Source organism: Notothenia coriiceps, unplaced genomic scaffold (genome assembly GCF_000735185.1).
Source record: "Notothenia coriiceps isolate Sejong01 unplaced genomic scaffold, NC01 NC01_scaffold00034567, whole genome shotgun sequence".
NCBI lineage: Eukaryota > Metazoa > Chordata > Actinopteri > Perciformes > Nototheniidae > Notothenia > Notothenia coriiceps.
The window spans coordinates 62,819-78,892 of NW_011367268.1; the positions used below are offsets into that span (position 1 = coordinate 62,819).

The following is a 16,074-nucleotide window of genomic DNA, read 5'->3' on the forward strand; positions in this document are numbered from 1 at the left end:
ACACACACACACACACACACACACACACACACACACACACACACACACACACAGGTAACAGACGCAGGAGGTGAGAATAGGCATCAGAAATCCTTTCTTCATCCCACAGAGGGGGGAAGCAAAAAGAAAAAATACAGCGTAGATAAAGACCATTTTTTATTGTGTCTTTTAATGGACAATTTAGGTTAAAGGTGACCTATCATGCAAAATGCACTTTTGTACGTCTTTTATACATGAACATGTGTCCCCGGTGTTCCAGGGAACTCACCAAGTGTCAGAAAACACAACCCTCTCTTTTCCTCCATACCCAAATCTCTAAAAAAGGGGCTGCAACGGATCTGATACAGACTGATCCAGATTTGAACACTTCTATTGCGTCACAGAAGTGGCGCTACGGCTATTGGGCCAACTCCACCAATCAGGAGGAGACAGCCACGGACATTGCCGTTCGAAAGCGCTGGAGACGCTGTAGTACATATGCCAGGCCTGTAGATGGTGCTGTTCTCACAGAATCAGCCCATGATGCAAAGACAGTGTTAAATTGAGCGAAATGAGGAATGGCTAAAATGCATGATTTGTTTGGTATTTTGAAAAATAAAAAGTATAAATATGCCTTATATAGGTATGGTGCTACACTATATTATTCAAATATAGCATGATAGGTCCACTTTAATTTGTTATGTTTTAATAAAAAAATGTATGATTTATATATCTTATTTGATCTTTTTTATTGCACATTCTTTCTTGTAATAATTTATTTAATTCTAAAATGGCGCAACTTTCAAGAAAACCCAATTTCCCCCCACAATAAATAAAGTATTTCTGATTGCATAAGTCTTTTTACACATCAGTGCATTTTATAGTGTTTACTGTTGTGTTGTTGTTTACACCCACACTGCTCACTGTGATGTTCCTCTCGTCCTCAGAGTGCTTCAGTGTGACGAGGTTTCAACCCGCAGCCTCTCTCTGTGCTGCGACCTCTTGACCTCTGTGTGTCGCGCCGCGCTGCAGTTCTGTGACGACGCTCTGGACTGCCACCTGCAGGTCATCGTCGGGACGCTCACCGCTCAGGTGACCAGCCGGCCCGCCGTCACGCAGCAGGTAAGATACAGCGAAGTCTACTCAAAAGCTTCTGCTAACATATGAACCTGATAATGAGCACAATATGGAACTCATTGTGAATATTTTGACTTGGTTGATATGGCAACTGCGATATTATCCAAGATATTATACGGAATTATCACTTTGAAATGAATGAATTGCAAGTATACGTGCAGACGAATGCAACATCGTTATGCGTAAGAAGGCTTGCATTACCTTAAAATGCCACTTGCTGGTTTGTTATGGAGTTGACAAAACAACCAATTGAGAAGCTCAAAATATTCCTTTTGAAACCTCAAGAAAACAAAATATTTTTGACTTTTGCATCCAGACAGAAGGTTGGATTATTTGATAGAGGTTTCCAGGACCTATAGAATCTGGTAGACATTTACCCCTGCTTAAGAGTAAAAAACAATCCCTCAGCATTTACGTGCCACTCACTGTCGCTCGTCTCTCCTCCAGGTGCTCAGCCTGTTGCAGTTCCTGGTGATAGACAATCAGCAGAAGTTGAAAGGAGCCATCAGCCAGTTGGAGCCTTTCCCGGACCTCCCTGAGTTCAGAGAGCTGCGGTCTGTGCAGCACAAGCTCAAATACAACACTGGGACCTTCACACTGAGAGAGGTAATGCCCTAAAAATGTCAAAAGTGCCTGTATGGATTCGATGCACACTTGAGTTTTGCCTAAGCCCCGCCTCTGATCCCACGCTCTAGGCTCAGTCTAATGAATGGAGAGAGAAAATAACTCTGGATTTGGCTTTTTATGCCCTCTGTGTTTGCAGTGGACCTTCTGGATCGATTTTGACCTTTAAATTATTAGAATCGTGCATCAAATATTTATTTAATTGTGTTTTCTTTTTTTACTTTTTGTAACAGCTATATTTAGGTGCCTCCCTTGACCGCACGTCACTGGTAGAAATGTCAGTGAGTTATCAATGATAAAGCAAAATCCTAAATCTCATTGCTCACCTATATCCTCAGGAGATAGCCCACTTCCTCTCTGTGACGTCATGTGACTCCTTACCTCTGACCCGACTGGAGGGTCTGAAGGAGCTGACCCGGCAGCTGCACGACAACAAGGACCAGATCAGAGAGCTGCTCAAAGAGTGCCAAGGTACCAAGCCAGATGAAGGAAAATGCATAAATAGTTGTGGCATGTTAGGTGTCCTGTGAGATTGTTCTAAATGTCTCATCTCCCCTGTAGCCGAGCCCTCTGACAGTATGCTGGTGAAGCTGGTCCTCAGTCTGCTGCAGCTCTGTAAGCTCGCTGTTAACCACCCCGGAGGAGCTGACATTCTGGGTATGAAATAAATATCAGTGTATCCCATTAATCGTGGGGTTTCTCTCTGGTTTTTCCTTCTGCTTTGGGAGGGTCTTAATATATAGGGTGTTGAATTTTCCAGTATACAGTCCAGTAGTATTTACTTTTGGGGAGTGTTGTAATAAAGGAATGCATGGCAAACTGCTAAGAGAAATCAGGTTGGTTGGTTCTTGGTGTTTACTGATGTCCAGTGGTCTCCAGTCAGTGTAACACATGTCTCTCGCTTTCTTTGCCTTTCACTGGTATTCATGGTAAACATCTGCGCTCGTCAAACTTTGTAACGTGATTAATCTGCGTTAACCTCGTCTCTGCAGAGGCGGCGGGCAGCTGTCTGGGAGAGCTGGGTCCGGTAGATTTCTCCACCATCGCCCTGCTGCACGGCAGAGACCCCCTCTATGAGAAAGCTGTTTCTCTCTTCATCTCCACTGAGTCCCAGTGTCTTTACATCATCCTCAACTGCATGAACGATGCACTCACACAACAGCGGTATGCCAATTTCTAGATCTCAGAAATCCAAAATCTGACTACGTATTGGTTTATTTTTACTATAGGAGATTAATAACACTTTCCTGTGCTGTGTGTGTGTGTGCCAGTATTGAGGTGAGGAAAGCAGCTGGTCAGTGTTTGAAGAACATCCTCGCAACTCAGTCCGGAGTCGACTTCTGGGCGCAACACAAAGACAACAGAGACCCCATGCTTACCTACCTCAACCCCTTCAGAAAGGCCAAGAAGACGGTGGGTTTACCAGCTTTTTGTGTCATATCTATCATATCTATACCAATAACAAATATGTAAATCAAACCTTACATGTTTTAGACCCATTTTCTAAATAAAAAACTGTTTTACAAACACAAAGCATTGAAATACAAATATGTGTTAGTGTGTTTTTCTGTATGCCCATGTAACATCTGTGTGTCTGTGGTCCCTCCTCAGGGTGCAGCTGTGAGTGAGGAGGAGAGTTTGGGGGCGAGGCAGAAGCTGGAGAGTCAGGACTTCTGGATCCCCCGGGCGGGCGGACACAAGGCCTGGCTGAAGGCTCTGTGCACCGCCCTGCTGGACAGCGGGGGGGTCAGGAGTGAAGCTCTGCTGCTGACCCGACCGCTATGTCTGGTGAGCACTCAGGCGTTTAAAGAGGCCCTATTCTGCTTTTTGGGGTTTTCCTGTTTCCTCTATTGTGTTATCTAGATTTGTTTGCGTGAAAAAAGGTCTGCAACGGCTAAAATCCCTGCGTTTACTTCCTGCCTGTGTCTCCAGGTGAGGGTGGACTGCTGTCAGAGGCTGCTGCCGCTCATCATCCACTCCGTCCTGATGGACGATGTGAACGGCTCCTGGAGGCAGCTGCTCTCCTCTCACATTCAGGACTTCTTCAGCTTTTGTTCCAGAAGCGCTCAGGCCTCCAGCCGCACCGCAACACCTCTCAACTCTGACTCTGGTAAGACTGAGAGTATAGGGGACCACATATCCACACAGCCCCTTTTTCTGATCGCCAGAATATTTTTTAAATTGATTCCAATGAGGACAGAGCGTAAGCTGTCACACGCAGTGTTACGTCCCAACTAGGGGAAAAGGGAAAGCAACATACACCAGTTGGAATTGGTAATTATTACAAGAAGTTTATTGAATAACAATATTACAAAAATGGAAGGCAAGCAGCCTGGAGCAAACAAAGGGGCCCAAAAGGGCGCAGGTTTAACTAAGCAACCATCAAAGGGAGGACTCATTAATAGCCTAATTAAGTACAAAGAAATAGATACTAGCAAATAAATAGCAGCAAAACAACCCTCACTATCAAAGTGGCACAAACTAACAAAAAGGAGGATGTAGGAAAACACAGCTATGGGGGGGAGGACTAGAGGACAACAGTCAGCGTAATACACGGGTTGAAGCTAATCTAGACACCAATAATAATAACCACACTAATAAGGACCACACGAGTTAAGCACTGTTAACAGATTTGTCTACAAGTCAAGAGTAAGTAGCGAGAGGCGTCAGGTCACACATCCAGAGCCTCCCGACTGATAGTTGTCCACAGGCTTTGTAGTCGTCTCCGGAAGGTGTGCGCTGGGATTGGAGCGTGTCGGGCCCGGCATGCTCACAATCACAACCTTCGGGGCAGGCCAGGAGATGAGTTGCCAAGGGCACCAGGGCAACCGCACAGCTCATTTACATAGAACGCAGTCAATGCAGCGCCTTTTTGCCAGAAAAAGAATGTGGACTCGGGCCCTGAAGAATAATAATAATAATAATAATTTCTCTCTCTTTATTTACTCACATTCTATGTTTTATTATTATTTTCAGAGTCCGACGCTGCCAGTCAGGGCTTGTACGATAAGACCTCTCTGCGTACCATGCTGGCTGTCATCGACTATCTGAGACACCAACAGAGATCACTGGAGGCGGATAGGTTTGCACATTTTTGTTTCATTATTAATAAATGTTTACTGACTGATCTTGATCCTAGCTCATGCTGTGTGTGGAGTGTGTGTGTAATAAAGGCTGTTGCCCTCTTCCAGTAAGTCCTGCAGCACGGTGTGTGACTCCAACTTCTGGCTGGAGCTGAACTACCTGGAGGTGGCCAAAGCGGCTCAGTCCTGTTCGGCTCACTTCACCGCTCTGCTGTACTCCGAGATCTACGTGGACAAGATCAAAGCTAACATGGAGGAGGGTCGGAGGTATGCAAGAAGGGATCATTTATTAACGTGGGATTTTAAAGCATATTTTATTATGTGTGCCATTAAGACTTTGCACATCTTAAAGAATTGTATTATTTATCTAGTTAATTGTCATAATTAAAATGGGTAAATGCATTAAACTTTTCATGAAAAATAAGTAGTTTAATTATTTTTTAACTGGTTAATTCACAAGAGTGACATTTAATTTTCCATACACATTAAATGTTTAAATATACATTGTACTTTTCCTCCATAATTCTGCAGAACCAAGGCCAGAGCTTCCCGTAGGATAAATTTAGAGGAGAACAGCCAGAGCTTCACCATCTCCAGCCTGACGGAGAAGAGCATGGAGGACACGAACATTAGCCTGCAGGTCACAAATCAAAGCTGTTGCTAATTCAAATGTTTGATCAAGTTAAAAAGATTAATTTCCTTATGTAAGTCCAGTGTAATGACCACCGAGTTCACAACTTGTTAGCTAAACACGCAATATTCTTATGTACAGGGGTATAAAGGTTTATCGTTGGACACTTGTAACCATGTTTTTAATTTAGGAACCACATACGAATGGCAGTAACATATTTAATTAGGTCATTCTCGTCTGTTTCTGCAGGAGCTGCTGATCGAGGTGTATCGCAGCATCGGGGAGCCTGACAGTCTGTACGGCTGTGGGGGGGAGACGCTGACCAGTCCCCTGACCAGGTGATCAGTGATAACCAACTGTTCATTTACAAAATCCTATTTTTTACTCTTTACGTTTTTCATTAAACAAATGAAAAATAATAATAATTTAATTTGTAACTATCATTCTTTCTTATCTCCCATCACTTGTTTTTATTTCATGCTGTTCCCCTGCTATTTATTTTTAAACATATTTTTATTTATCTATTTATTAAAAGTCCATATTATTCTTTCTTATCAGTATCTCTGAAGCAACTTAAACTGCACTAATATATTAAAATGTGTAAAAGGTGCTATACTACCAGGTGATCAGTATTAACCAACTATACATCAAAAACACATTAATATAATATTTCTGTATTTAAGTTGTAATTATTTTTTCTATTTTATAGTTTTTTTATTTATCACCTATTTTATTGAATTTAAGTTGTTGAATATTATTGTTATGTTATCAACCAATTATGTTATTGTAACTATAATTGTATATTAGCTTCTATCCCTAGTTCTAATTTCATGCTGTTTCGTTTCTATTTATTTTTTCTTCCAATATTTGTATTTATTTATTTGTTCAAGGTCCATATTATTCTTTCTTATTTTCTTATCAGTATCTGTGAAGCAACTTAAAGGGGACCTATCATGCAAAATGCACTTTTGTACGTCTTTTATACATGAATATGTGTCCCCGGTATGTCAGGGAACTCACCAAGTGTCAGAAAACACAACCCTCTCTATTTTCCTCCATACCCAAATCTCTAAAAACGGGGCTGCAACGGATCTGATACAGACTGATACAGATTTGAAATATCTCTGACGTCAGAAACAAGGAGCTCCGCCTATGGGCAACTCTCCACCCATCAGGGGAATGAGAGACCGCTCGAAAGCGCTGGAGACGCTGTAGTACATATGCCAGGCCTGTAAGTGGCGCTGCAGAATCAGCCCTTGTAAAAACAGGGCTGGAAAAGAGCAAATGAGGCATGGCTAAAATGTATGATCTGTTTGATATTTAGAAGAAAAAAAAAACACAGACATGTTTTATATAGGTATGGCCCTACAATATATGTTTAAAATATAGCATGATAGGTCCACTTTAAACTTCACTAATATCTTAAAATGTGTGAAAGGTGCTTTACAACTAAGGTGTGATCGCTTAATGTTTAGGATTCGAACCTATGAGCACGAGGCGATGTGGGGTAAGGCCCTGAATTCATACGACCTTCACTCCACCCTGCCAGAGGTCACTCGACAAGTGGGAATTGTGGAGGTAAAATGATGAAGAACAAATGAGATTAGGTCCGATGTTGATGCAGGGTGATGCAGCGTCTTCTGTTGTGATGTCTGCACCCACAGGGCCTGCAGCACTTTGGTCTGAGCAGCATCCTCGCCACCTACATGAGGGGGCTGGAGAGCGAGGGGCTGGAGTGGGGCGCCGAGCTGCGAGAGCTCCGCTTCCAGGCCGCCTGGAGGAACACTCAGTGGGACTGTGAGCTGACGGAGAGGTGAGGAGGAGGAACACATCAACACAACTCAGAGAATCAGAGTTACCTAATACTCACTTTTTTACATATTTTTTAAATCTCATTTCAGGAGCGAGAAATCCAAACTGGGCTACCATGAATCTGTGTTCTGTTCCCTGCAAGCACTGAGGGACAAAGAGTTCTCCCTTTTTCATGAAACTATGGAACAGGCTAGGTAGGACAGCTACTGTGACATTTCAATCCTTATAAAAGAGGACGTATTGTGCAATTTTCAGGTTCATATGATTATTTTGTGCCTCTCCTGTGACGTGTTTCCATGCTTTAATTCCACAGGGGTGCGGAGGTGGAGGAGCTGTGCAGAGGCAGTCTGGAGGCGGTGTCCTCTCTGTACCCGGCCCTCAGGAACCTGCAGAGCATCAGGGAGCTGGAGAGTGTGAAGCAGCTCTTCAGCAGGTATTTTAGCAGTCAATGGGTCTCACAATTTCTGATCTTTCCATTATCATGGCCCACAATAACTCATGATTAAAGTATTGTCTTTACAACATTTGAAATTGTTCAAATGCTATCATCAGGTCTGGGAGATATGGAGTGTATCAAACTAGACCAACTTCTAGTTAATATGTTTGTTCGTTTGATTTGTCCCCTTCCCATCAGGCCCTTCTCAGACGTGTCCCTGCGGGCGGTGTGCAGCCGCTGGCGGCAGAGCTCCCTGCTGCTCGCTGACAGCGACTTCTCTCTGGTGGAGCCCATCCTGGCCGTGCGCTCTGTGGCCCAGCAGACCCTGATAGGCAGGGTGGGAGACCCCGACAGCTCCCAGTACCTCAGCTCTGTGCTCACTGAACACCTGATGGAGCTCTGCAGGCTGGCCCGCACGGCCGGGAACACACAGGTTGTGTGTGTGTGTGTGTGTGTGTGTGTGTGTGTGTGTGTGTGTGGAGAAACACTTCTCAGCTACTTAAAGGCTAATCATTAAAGACACTTTGGAGGGTCATGATGAATTAGCAGTTTTCTGGTGTTTCACTTTTAGCCCAATAATCTATCGATGTTTAAATGGATAACAAGTTATAATGTAAGAAAATGGACAGAAAATGAAAGAATAAGACATTTTTGTTGTGCTTAAATGAAGATAAAATAAAAAGTATTTGGCGGGAGAAGACTATTTTTGTATTTACTATGAGGAAAGATTATAAACATTATGGAAAAATAAAAATAAATTGTATTTGAATTATTTAAGGTCTTTTAGGTTTATTTGACAGAAAAGGAACATGTTTCTATAAAAATGAAAATGATTATACAAACCTGTTTATATATTTTTAGAACACTGGATAAAATGAAGGCTCTAAATGTGCTTTTGTGGGTCACTTTTTTTTTCTCGGCTGACCTTTGCCCTCTGGTACAGGGTCAGGACGACCTGCGGCAGGACGCTGTGATGCAGCAGGTGTTCAGCATGTGCTCCATGCTGCTGCAGCGAAACACGGACACTCGCAAGAGGAAGCTCAACATCCGACGATACAAGGTCACACACATCATTTAACCGTTTCTTTGGGGGAGATCAAACAAAACCACGTGTGGGGATAAAGAAATGCATGACAAACTGGATTTTTTACTTTATTATTATTCTGAATTATTATTATGAAGTCCAACAGTCTTCCTGCACTGCTGCTATCATACTGCAGCACTATCTGTTCCTGCAGTGGAGACCCTGTCCACTATCTCACTCCTGTGACACTTCAACAAACTGGAGCATGACTCGGCTAAATGTCTTTCCTCATTTTTCACCTAAAGAACCAGTGCATTGTGGGAGTTATGGTGGAGGTAGTGGTGGTTCTTACTGATGGTCTCCAGTCAGTGTAACATGTCTCTTGTGCCGATTTCTTGTCTGTGTTCATCTGCATCAACTTATATTGTCTCCTTTCTCCCAGGTGGTGCCGTTCTCGCAGCGCAGCGGGGTTTTGGAGTGGTGTTCTGGCACCGTGCCGATCGGGCAGTTTCTGATCGATGCCAGTAAAGGAGCCCACAAGCGCTTCAGACCGCAGGACGCCACCAACCTGGCCTGCCGCAGGAAGATGAATGTACTGCTGCAGCATATACTGTCTATTCAGCACAGTCATTCACAATTACTGAGGGGCTTATTGGTTTCTCTCTTCTTCAGGCTTTGCATTTGAATTGATTTGCTCATAGATTCTTATGAAACTAACTAACAACCTAGAGCCTTATTGTAAAAAAAAAATAAAAAAATTTAGTGGTGGAATTTAAAAAGCAGGACTTTTATTTGCAACAGAGTATTTTTAAGATTCAGTATAACATATGATGTTTGAGACCGGATAGGACACGGTCATGATGATGTTAATATTTGTCGCTGCAGGAGGCTCAGAAGCTGGCGTTTGACGAGAAGCTGCAGGCGTTCAGCGAGGTGTGCCGCAGCTTCAGGCCGGTCTTCAGGTATTTCTGCATGGAGCGATTCCTGGACCCCGCGGTGTGGACGGAGAAACGTCTGGCGTACACTCGCAGCGTGGCCACCTCTTCCATAGGTAGACGTTATCACAAACGTTACATATTATCGCAGCTATTTTTCATTTAAATGTAACAAATTACAGGCATCACAATAGATCGCAAAAATAATGGGATATAAATTGTTGATTTCAAATATTCGCTTTTTTTGCTATACAAAAAAAGTTAAGCTGAGTAGCTTAATTTTTTTTAACTCTATTTTTAAAGTAAAACAATGAATTTTTTCCAACTTTATGTTTTGTCCTCAGTCGGCTACATCGTGGGCCTGGGGGACCGACACATCCAGAACATCCTGGTCGATGAGCAGACGGCTGAACTGGTGCACATCGATTTAGGTAACATTGTTTAGTTTTGTTTATTTTAACAAAGTAAGCTTACTCTTGACTTCAAAGGTCTGGCTGTGTTAAAGGGGTGCTGTTAACACACTCCCTTGTCTACTTCCTGAACATAATGACATTACTTTGTAAGACCTGCGCTTCTATTGGCTAGAACTCCAACACATTGTACGTGATAGGCTAAGGGGCGGGACATCTCTAAGCGGTTGACAAATCACAAAAGAGCCGGCCAGCTAACCAATCAGAGCAGACTGGGCTCTGGTTTCAGACAGAGGGTGAACAGAGGTGCTGCAGCACAGGCAGTATGAGACAAATAAAGAGCTTTTTGAACTTTAAAGCATGAAGACATGTCACAGTAGAGACACTACATACTAACATGAACCTGAAAATGAGCAGAATATGTCCTCAACACATCCCTGTCTCTGTTTCCTTTTTGTTTTGTTTTTGGTGTTCAGGTGTGGCATTCGAGCAGGGGAAGATCCTCCCCACCCCCGAGACCGTCCCCTTCAGACTGTCCAGAGACATCGTGGACGGGATGGGCATCACCGGAGTGGAGGGGGTCTTCAGGAGGTGAGGGGGACGACAGTTTGTAGATATTTAAAAACCAAGACCACTGGGAAATCATTCCTTTTCATACATGTGTCTTTCCATTGTAGTCGTCCCTATAAGCTGCACATTGTGGCCCATTAGTCACAGAGTTAACTACAAACTAGATTACACATTTTCTACAAAGTACTCACTTGACATTACTTGTATTTTTCTCAGATGTTGTGAGAAGACTATGGAGGTGATGAGGAACTCTCAAGAAGCTCTGGTTACTATTGTCGAGGTAAGATCACACACACTCACTCACTCACTCACTCACTCACTCACTCACTCACTCACACTCTCTCTCTCTCTCTCTCTCTCTCACAAACACAGGCACACACACACACACACACACACACACACACACACACTCTCTCTCTCTCAAACACACGTACACGCACACGCACACACACACGCACACACACACACTCTCACTCTCTCACACACTCTCTCTCTCTCACACACACACACACACTCTCTCTCTCTCTCTCTCTCTCTCTCTCACACACTCTCTCTCTCTCTCACACACACACACACACACACACACACACACACTCTCTCTCTCAAACACACATACACGCACACGCACACTCTCACTCTCTCACACACTCTCTCTCACTCACACACACACACACACACACACACACACACACACACACACACACACACACATACATAAACCTCTTGTTGTAAAAGGCTGCAGGAGCTTGTTTACCACAGTTTTCTTTGACAGTACCTAATCAACCCGTCACCATAGAAACCCCTTTCAGCAAACAATCAAGATGACAGGATCCCCTCTTCCTGATCTCTTGCACCTCTCTGATGTTTAGCGTTGCCTCTGTCTCTATGTGCTGTTCAGGTGCTGCTGTACGACCCTCTGTTCGACTGGACCATGAACCCTCTGAAGGCGTTCTACCTGCAGCACGACGAGCAGCAGGAGCTCAACGCCACGCTCGGCTCCACCATGGGGGGGGAGGACATGGACAACTCCCGGAAGTCCCGGTGAATAGAACAATATAGAAATAATAGGAATACGAATAATAAATACTAAAAGACCAAAGCTAAAAAAAATAAAAGTGTTTTTAGCTGTGATTTAAAAATGTCTGATTTCAGAGCTGATGAGAGCAGATTTTGAATTCCAAATGGAGATCCCTTACAGTGATGTTTTATTTGGTTTCTCTCTCTCTCCCTCCTGCAGCGACAGTCAGAGCTACAACAAGGTGGCGGAGCGGGTGCTGCTGAGGCTGCAGGAGAAGCTGAAGGGGGTGGAGGGGGGCACGGTGCTCAGTGTGAGGGGGCAGGTCAACCTGCTCATCCAACAGGCCATGGACCCCGAAAACCTCAGCAGACTCTTCTCCGGCTGGCAGGCCTGGGTGTAGACGGAGAGGAACGATGGGGGAACGGACATTTTGTATTTCTGCTCTGATGATGAGTTTCTTTCTCTGCTTCTGCCAAAGAAACTCTTTTTAAGAAGTCAAACTATTTAGAAATGTCTAGATTGCAGCTGGTGTCACTCTGCATCTTTTTGTTAAAGGCATAATCTCAGCACTGGGCAGAAACCCCCCAAACCTACGGAGAGGATTAGAGCCACGTGTGAATTTCTTTTTCAAATCTGACCAAATGTTTTTTTTGTTTTTTTTGTTGTGAAAGTCAGGAGAAATGAATTGACATTCTTTTTTGATCTTTCATTCTAATATTAAAAACTGAATTCTGACATTTTGACCTTGAACTCTGAAAAAAAGTCAGAGAAATCAATTTTCAGATTTATGGAATTTTCATTAAAAAACTGAAATTTATATTTTCCTCACAATTCTGAATATTTTCTCAGAACTGAAGAAAAAAAATGCAACTTTGGTCTCAACTCAAAAACAAATGCACATGTGGCCCTAATCCTCTTTTACACACAATATTTTTGGTTTGGTCATTTTTTACAAAAGGCAGTTCTTTATTGTTTTTCAAACTAAAATGGACTCGACAGATGAGCCACACATTGTTATAGAATAATACATTTCTGCTTAGCTTTGCACTTTAAATCAAAATAAACCATAAATGCTGCAATAATCCGATAATCTGACCAAATCTAGAGGGAATTCACAAAGACTAAGAAGTTTACAGTATGTTAAAGGTGAATTATTTTTTACCCCATGGGGTGTGATTGTTTTCATACTGTTGACTGTAGTATTACGTTTTGCCAGTGCCTAACAAATCACTTTACTTTGACTAAATGCTTTGTGAATGTATGATATGCTTTATCCAGCTGGGATTTAGTTCAGCTCCTTTTTACTATTAATTTAGTGAAATCCATAATTATATATACATGTGTAAGAAATCTCAAATGTTTAAAAGCAACTTTATAATACTTTTTATTACGTCCATGTTGTGTAAAAAAAGCTTGCAACCCTTTAACATGACCTCTGTGTAGTTAAATAAATGATTAAACAGAATTCATTGTATTTTCTTGGTTTCAATTGGATCTGAAAAGTGATTTGAACCAACTGTTTATTCACAGATCGTACCTCTCTGCATTTCTCTGGTAATGTGTTCCTCTGCAGTGCAGTACCTTTCCACTGCGTGCTGATCAGATAACACCTGTTGAGACGAGGGGCGCTGCTCATTGTGTCCGGTGTGTGCTCAGGAGGGACACTTCAAAACCATGAAGTGTGAGGAGTGGCCTCTCTGAACATCACACACACTCTTTGTGTTTATCGCCATGGGGTAAAAACTCAAAGCAGGTTAGGAGGAAAGCAAGAGGAGAGGCTAGAGATCTGAAATACATCGTTCTCCAAGCTTCAATTAGATTTCCCAGATTATCTACATCCAATTTCCCCAGGAAGATATTTTTCCTGCTGCACGGCATTTACTGCCTTTTTATAAATCATTAGAAGATTTTGTTAAAAATAATTAAGATGACGACCAGTCCAGTAAGTTTTCATTTAATTCATATCAGTTTAAAGAGCTTAATATAAATGCACATAAGAAAGTCTTATTCATACTACAGTATAATAACTTATTATATGTCTACGATAATGTTTACGAATATTCTGCAAAAACATACCGATACATGTACCTTCAGGGCTTTTTATTCAGCTCAAATGAATCTATTTAAAGATAAAAACATTTTTTTTAAAGAGGCCCTATTCTGCTCATTCTCAGGTTCATATTAGTGTCTCTACTGTGACACGAGTTCATGCTTTAATGTTCAAAAAGCTCTTTATTTTTCTCACACTGCCTGTGATCTTTCTCTCATCACATATGTGTTTTTCTGTCAGCACCTGGACTCTGGTTCTTGTTTTATTGGTGAAGATGTGGAGAGGAACTTCCCTCCAGCCGATGGATCAGATGTTCAGCCGCAGTACGTTCATCATCTGGCCCCCAAGCCTCCGCCTGAGATCAGCTCCAAACACAAAGGTAGGGCTGACTCCTGTTCTGTAATGTGGCTTTCATATGACTTTTATAATATCAACGGAATAAAGAAATAGTAAAAAATAAATTACTATTTATGTTAGAAATAAAATAAAATGTGATAATGAGGACTGCCATCTTCTTACAAAGGACTTATCAACGGCATACAACAGTACTTTCATAGAGATACCCGATATAATGGTTTAATATACAGAAGAATACACATGTTTTATATGTTAATACCAATGTATATCACCCTGGTTGACTAAAGTGCTTTTATTAAATCCTCTTAACATTATTTGATAAAAAAATTAAATAAAAAATACACGTGTTTTGCTAAATATGACACACTTTTTTACAAAGATGCATTCACATAGTTGTTTATATAAAGGGAAAATACAGATTTAGTTTTTTTTATAATTCAGTAAAATCAACTTGGTTTAAAATGCACCGTGTGTGTGTGTGTGTGTGTGTGTGTGTGTGTGTGTGTGTGTGTGTGTGTGTGTGTGTGTGTGTGTGTGTGTGTGTGTATACTGTGTGTGCGTGTGCGTGTGTGTGTGCTCCTGTCAGGTGTGAAACAGAGGTGTGTGAAGTTCACTGTGGCCGCTGTAATCTGCCTGCTGCTGCTCACACTGATCACTGGGATCCTCCTGGCTTATTACTGTGAGTAATATCGTGTATACACACTGTTATAACTCGTGTAAAAGTCTATTGAACTTTTTAAATCTCTGCTAAAAACTCACCTCTTTGCACTGGCTTTTAATACTAGTTGACCATGACATTTTGACATTTCTATATGTTTCTAGTTATTGTGTTTTTAATTATTGTTTTATTATCTTACTCCTATTATATATTGTATTTGTTCCCTGTAAAGCACTTTGGTCAACTGAGCTTGTTTTAAAGGTCCGCTATCATACTGTTTTTCATCAATATATTATAGCCCTCAGATATATAAAAAACATTTCTCTGAAGTGTTTGGCTCCAAACACCAAACAGATCATTGCAGCATTACCCATAATCCCCTCTGTTTCCAAAGTGCTGATTCTCTGTCTGTTACTTTAGATGAAACTAAGGAGCCCCTCCCCACGCCCCTCTGAGAGATATTTGGTTCAAAAGAACACAATGGTGCTCTAGGAGGAGATTCAGGTGATAAGGTGGGGGGGCGGGGTTTACCTTGGTTGGTGATTGGCTAATGGTTACACAAGCCAGAACATCGTTATGACATCATGAAGTGGCCAAAATCTGATCAGCTCCTTTTCAGACAGGTTTTTATATAAATGGATCAGGACAAAAAGAGAGGGTATTTTTTCTCTCGTGAAACTTTCAGAGTCTCTTTAGAGGGGACACATGTTGATCTAGAGAAGACATGAAAAGGTGGATTTTGAATAATAGGTGACCTTTAAGTGTGCTATATAAATAAATAAAGATTGAGATCATGTGCTGCTACGCCCTCTCTGTGAATGAACCTCGCCCTGTGGCCCTCAGTCTCGTCGCCCTGCGCCCACGGGAGGCGCTGTGGAGACGGCAGCTGTGTGTGGGAGTCTCAGTGGTGTGACGGAGAGAAGGACTGTCCGGCAGGCCAGGACGAAGCAAGCTGTGGTAAACAAACTCCTTTAAACAAAAGAACAAACAAAGCATTGTTCTGAGCTTCCTGTTGAAATACAGTTTCTTTATAGGGCTTTTATTTTGAAAGAGTTCGGGAATAAGATGGGGAGAGAGACAGGAAAAGTATCTTAACAATATATTTCCTAAATCAAACTGTAACTCAAAATACTTCTATAAATAGCTCTATCAATTAAAGTAGTTGTTAATGCTTTTGTTTTGAAGGCAGCTCTGGGAACAGGGGATTTGATATTTATTGGAATCAAGTGAAGAGTCAATGAGGTGCCAACAAGCTCCTGCAGCCAAGAGGTGGAATATGTACTCAGATATCATACGTGTGTGTGTGTGTGTGTGTGTGTGTGTGTGTGTGTGTGTGTGTGTGTGGGGGGG

At 42.1% G+C, this 16,074-nt stretch overlaps 1 protein-coding gene across 1 annotated transcript in view; it reads left to right on the plus strand.

Moving 5' to 3' along the window:
- atm (ATM serine/threonine kinase) overlaps positions 1-13,114 on the plus strand; it is a 32,154-nt gene extending 19,040 nt beyond the window's left edge. Inside the window, exons 31-55 of the mRNA XM_010790815.1 lie at positions 927-1,101; positions 1,564-1,722; positions 2,079-2,211; positions 2,302-2,397; positions 2,733-2,904; positions 3,012-3,153; positions 3,352-3,528; positions 3,673-3,850; positions 4,717-4,822; positions 4,932-5,090; positions 5,355-5,463; positions 5,704-5,792; positions 6,930-7,032; positions 7,119-7,267; positions 7,356-7,460; positions 7,580-7,699; positions 7,901-8,152; positions 8,564-8,762; positions 9,169-9,318; positions 9,612-9,777; positions 10,006-10,092; positions 10,548-10,662; positions 10,858-10,921; positions 11,540-11,682; positions 11,879-13,114. Coding sequence (XP_010789117.1) covers positions 927-1,101; positions 1,564-1,722; positions 2,079-2,211; positions 2,302-2,397; positions 2,733-2,904; positions 3,012-3,153; positions 3,352-3,528; positions 3,673-3,850; positions 4,717-4,822; positions 4,932-5,090; positions 5,355-5,463; positions 5,704-5,792; positions 6,930-7,032; positions 7,119-7,267; positions 7,356-7,460; positions 7,580-7,699; positions 7,901-8,152; positions 8,564-8,762; positions 9,169-9,318; positions 9,612-9,777; positions 10,006-10,092; positions 10,548-10,662; positions 10,858-10,921; positions 11,540-11,682; positions 11,879-12,059 — 3,529 coding nt within the window. The 3' untranslated portion in view covers positions 12,060-13,114. The remainder of the gene's footprint in view (positions 1-926; positions 1,102-1,563; positions 1,723-2,078; positions 2,212-2,301; positions 2,398-2,732; positions 2,905-3,011; positions 3,154-3,351; positions 3,529-3,672; positions 3,851-4,716; positions 4,823-4,931; positions 5,091-5,354; positions 5,464-5,703; positions 5,793-6,929; positions 7,033-7,118; positions 7,268-7,355; positions 7,461-7,579; positions 7,700-7,900; positions 8,153-8,563; positions 8,763-9,168; positions 9,319-9,611; positions 9,778-10,005; positions 10,093-10,547; positions 10,663-10,857; positions 10,922-11,539; positions 11,683-11,878) is intronic.
- Positions 13,115-16,074: the final 2,960 nt, after the last annotated feature.